We start from the raw sequence: 4,139 nt of genomic DNA on the forward strand, positions 1-4,139 counted from the left end.
CCCCCCACCCCTACACCGACCCCAGCTCCCATCCCGTTTCCTCCCGCAGCCAGCAGCCCGCCGGGCAAGGTGTACTTGTCCTTCTTCATGAGGGTCTTGGTTTTCCGCCGGGGCCGGTATTTGTAATCCGGATGCTCCTTCATGTGCAGGGCCCGCAGCCTCTTGGCTTCGTCGATGAAAGGTCTCTTCTCGCTCTCCGACAGAAGTTTCCACTCCGCGCCCAGCCTCTTGCTTATCTCCGAGTTGTGCATTTTGGGATTCTCTTGCGCCATCTTCCTCCTCTGGCCCCGGGACCACACCATGAACGCGTTCATGGGTCTCTTGACCCGCTCCGGACTGTTTTTCTGATTGGCGCCGGTGCCGGACGTGTTGGTGTTGCCCGAGCCCCCCGTGTTGGTCTGGGGAGCTGGGGGCTTCAGTTCAGTCTCCATCATGTTATACATCAGGAACAGCTTTTTAGTTGGAGCTCCCGAGCAGAAGGAAAAAACAGCACAGAGACAAACTCCACAAGCCAGAGGCAGGACAGTGAGGAGGAGCGCAGGGCTGAAGCTCAAAGTTACCTGTCGGTTTTTTCTCTGCAACTTTTTCTCTGGACAGAAAAAACAACACGCACCAAGCCGCGTCTCCACACACTCTCTCCCTCTGTCTCTCTCTCTCTCCCTCTCGCTGAGTGTGTGTCAGAGTGTGTGTGACAAAGAGGCTTCTCCCAATAGGTCCCTGCTATGTTGTGTCCACAAAACTTCTCCCGTCGCCTCTCCGAAAAAGCATCAACAAACTGTACTTTTTCGCCTCTGTCCGCCTGAGCCTTGACAACTCCAGATAGTTTTTGAACAAGTTAATAGACAACCATTCATGTGACGGGGCTGTCAGTGAATAAATGGCTTCGACCTGGCCAATCAGAGCCGGCCTGCTCCCCTGACACGCCAATGGGAGGCATTAATTAGCATAAATGGGCGGGGTCTGCTCTGCCCCGACACACACACATATACGCACACTCAGGCTGCCCATATGAGCCAATACAAAGTACATATTTACTATTTCTGGGCTTATGGAGAGATTTCTCTGGGAATATGTATATGGTGGCACTTTCTGGACCTTTTCAAGCATTATACAGAGGAAGAGGTTGCTGCAAAACCTTGCTGGCTGTAGGGAAATGAGAAAATGTCGGCTTGTAAACTTTATGGGTAAAAATAGCACAAAAAAGTTTCTTGATATAATTTTTTTTTTTTTAAGAGTTTCTAGAAAAATATAAAAATAGTCAATTCTGTATGTTTTGGCTGATTTTTCTTTAAATGAGTTGCTCATATCCAAAGGGTCACAAATGAGCAATATAAGAGTGAAATAAATAATAAAAGAAAAGTGTTAAATTCATCAAATGTTGACGTTAATGGTGTCAGTATCATCTTAATGGTGAAGGTCGGCACAGCATTGTTCTGACATGAAGTCCCGGCCCGTGACATTGCTCTTGTTCAAAATCAAAAAGTCACTAATTCCCCCCACTTACGGCCCCAATAACATAACAACACTTAAATAAACTTTGTTAGTTAACTCAAAGCACTGAATGGCGCTGGTGTGTGTGTGTCTGTGTGTGTGTGTGTGTGTGAGGGGGGGGGAAGCCACGGCTGGTTTTTAGCGTTGAAAAGAGGAAAGGTAATCCAAGATGTTTCCCCCAGTCCTTTTGTTTAGTGAAGTTGAATGCCAACACACAGAAGGCAGACGGGCTCATCTCAGCACAAATAAGCGGTTTTTGTTTGGGATGTTGTCGCTACATCTGTCCGGACAAAGACCCAACTCCACTCCACTTCCACTGCCACAGTGCTGCTGTTGTTGTTAGGGCTTTGTAGTGAAGGGGGGGGATACGGCCTACCGGGGACACGAGGGGAGGAGAAATAAAGGTGAGGAATATTTTAAGATAAAGTGTGTTTGCACAAAAGGCGCAGCTCATTCATATAAGCCTGAACAAGCGTGTCAGCCAATTAGTGTGAATGAAAGGCGGCCTCCACCTGCTTCACTTTATTGTGGATCAAACCGACCAGACTGCGATTATTATGAGAGGAAACCGGCATCATCGCATTAAAAACGAAATAATTCCCTCATATGGTCTTAATGTCCAAAACGACTAAAGTTTTTTTGGAGGTTGGAAGTGTTGGTGCCACTTGTTTTGCTTTTTCCCCCCCTCTGAATCTCCATCGAAAGGACCAGGCGTCCTGCTGCGTGACACCAGTGCCGCCTACTGGAGAGAGAGGGAACTACACGCAGCTCCAAAAACCCAGACAGGGCTTTCATAAATTATAGAGAGAAGGAATAGAGGATGGTTGTTGTTTTTTTAAAACATATAGGAAATACAAAAAAATATTCCTAAAATATATATTTATTACCCAATATCAAAAATCAAACGAGATATGCAGTCACACCACAGCCACACATCTGCCTGTCTGGATCTGCAAGCCAGACAATCCCAATAATTAAAGATAGATCAAGTACATACACCTGAAATAATTTAATTTAAATGCGTGTCTCTAGATTAAATCATAATTGAAAGTGAATAGATCAAGCCTTATTATTTTGTTTTAGTCATTTGATAATAAATGGAGGAGCAGAGCCCCCGTGCTCTCATTATGCCGGCCCCGGCAACCTTACATAAGATTCATCTTGTGCTTAATAGGCTGCGAGAGGCGACACATGCAGCTCGGTCCATTATAATGCAAGGTTGAAATGGGCCGCTCGGCTGCTATCTGCATCTGAGTGTGTTCCCCGCTACCTCTAATCTGCTTATGATAATAAAGGAACAGCGGGGCCCTGCAGCTCTCTGAAAGCAGGCCCCATCCAGCCGGGAATGGCCCTGCATCCACAATCATCCTGAATTAAAGCCGTTGTTTGACAAAAACCAGGAGAAACTAGCGGGGCGGCTCCCTCGGACCACTTGTAAGCCCCCTGCTACACCAGGTTGGGATGGATACAGCAAATATAGCGAGCAGCACGCTGTGATATCAAAATACTGTTTTGTGGTTGCACAAATTTAGGTGATGGGATCAGTGCAAAAACAAGCGTCAAAAAAGAACAATAATATAACCGAAAATATATTCTAACAGGCGCGCAGGGAGGATGTTTGAACTCTTATCAAAGTAACATTATTCCGAATACAGTTTCTGAGCTGATATTGGTGCAAATGAATTAATCAAAATACAGTGTAAATATGCACATGCCAAAATCTATTAAATGACTTATGTTAAAGGGAAACAGAAATATGAATGTATATATGGCAATAAGAGAGACAGATATCAGGTGAAATGGAAATGAAACTTGTCTTTTCTTGCCACTAGGGGCCGTACCAGAGGCTGGAGATGCAGCCAAGAAAATACTTTATGGAAACATTAATAAGTCCTCCTTGGAAATAATTGTGGAATACATACAAAAAGCTTTTTTTTTTCAGATAAATGCAGGAATAAAATTGTTCTCAATTATATGAATTATACACCATTGAGGCTTTAGACCGATGCGCAAGTCATTATTTGTTATAATGTCACAAAACATTTTTTTTTTGTTTATAATTTTTATATATGTATTTTCTTTACGAAATATATTTGGACAAGTATTTATTTGGTTTAGTGCCAAGCTAAACTAAAATTAATTAGACGATAGCATAAAGCATAAAAGCCTGTCAGGTAGTAAAAATGACAAAATGTTTTAAGATGCAGTAAAATATAAAGTCAGAATTTAAAACAATTTAAAACCTGATAGTCGGCAGAATAAAATATAACAAATGTCTCTAATAGTCTAATAAAAGCGCCTGAATGTAAGTAGAAAATAAACCAGGGCGTTCACTTTGATTTGCAACTCAAACCTTATATTATTTACCATCGTTCCAAATAAATACTGAAAGGATTAAAATAAATAAATAGATATCAATTAGGCCCACATAAAGAAAACAAATGTTGAAATGTGATGAGTACATTCTGTCTGCACAAACGATCTCTGCATATGAGGAGAAAATCAAACCGGCCAACAACAACAACTCAGGCAGTCAGTCAAGCTCATGATGCCATGCGGTGTCATTCCACAACACTGCATGTTTTACGTACACACCGACTCAAACACACACTAACATACACACCGACACACACACACCGACACACACA

The 4,139-nt window shown here is 43.0% G+C and overlaps 1 protein-coding gene across 1 annotated transcript in view; it reads right to left on the bottom strand.

Annotated features, from left to right (window-relative positions):
• Positions 1–317, bottom strand: part of sox2 (SRY-box transcription factor 2) — a gene marked incomplete at its 5' end in the record, with an annotated part of 130,351 nt that extends 130,034 nt beyond the window's left edge. Inside the window, 1 exon segment of the mRNA XM_035653570.1 lies at positions 9–317. Coding sequence (XP_035509463.1) covers positions 9–317 — 309 coding nt within the window.
• Between the last annotated feature and the right edge of the window lie 3,822 nt (positions 318–4,139).

This window comes from Morone saxatilis, unplaced genomic scaffold, assembly GCF_004916995.1.
Source record: "Morone saxatilis isolate NCDOM2014 unplaced genomic scaffold, NCSU_SB_2.0 Contig12, whole genome shotgun sequence".
Taxonomy (NCBI): domain Eukaryota; kingdom Metazoa; phylum Chordata; class Actinopteri; family Moronidae; genus Morone; species Morone saxatilis.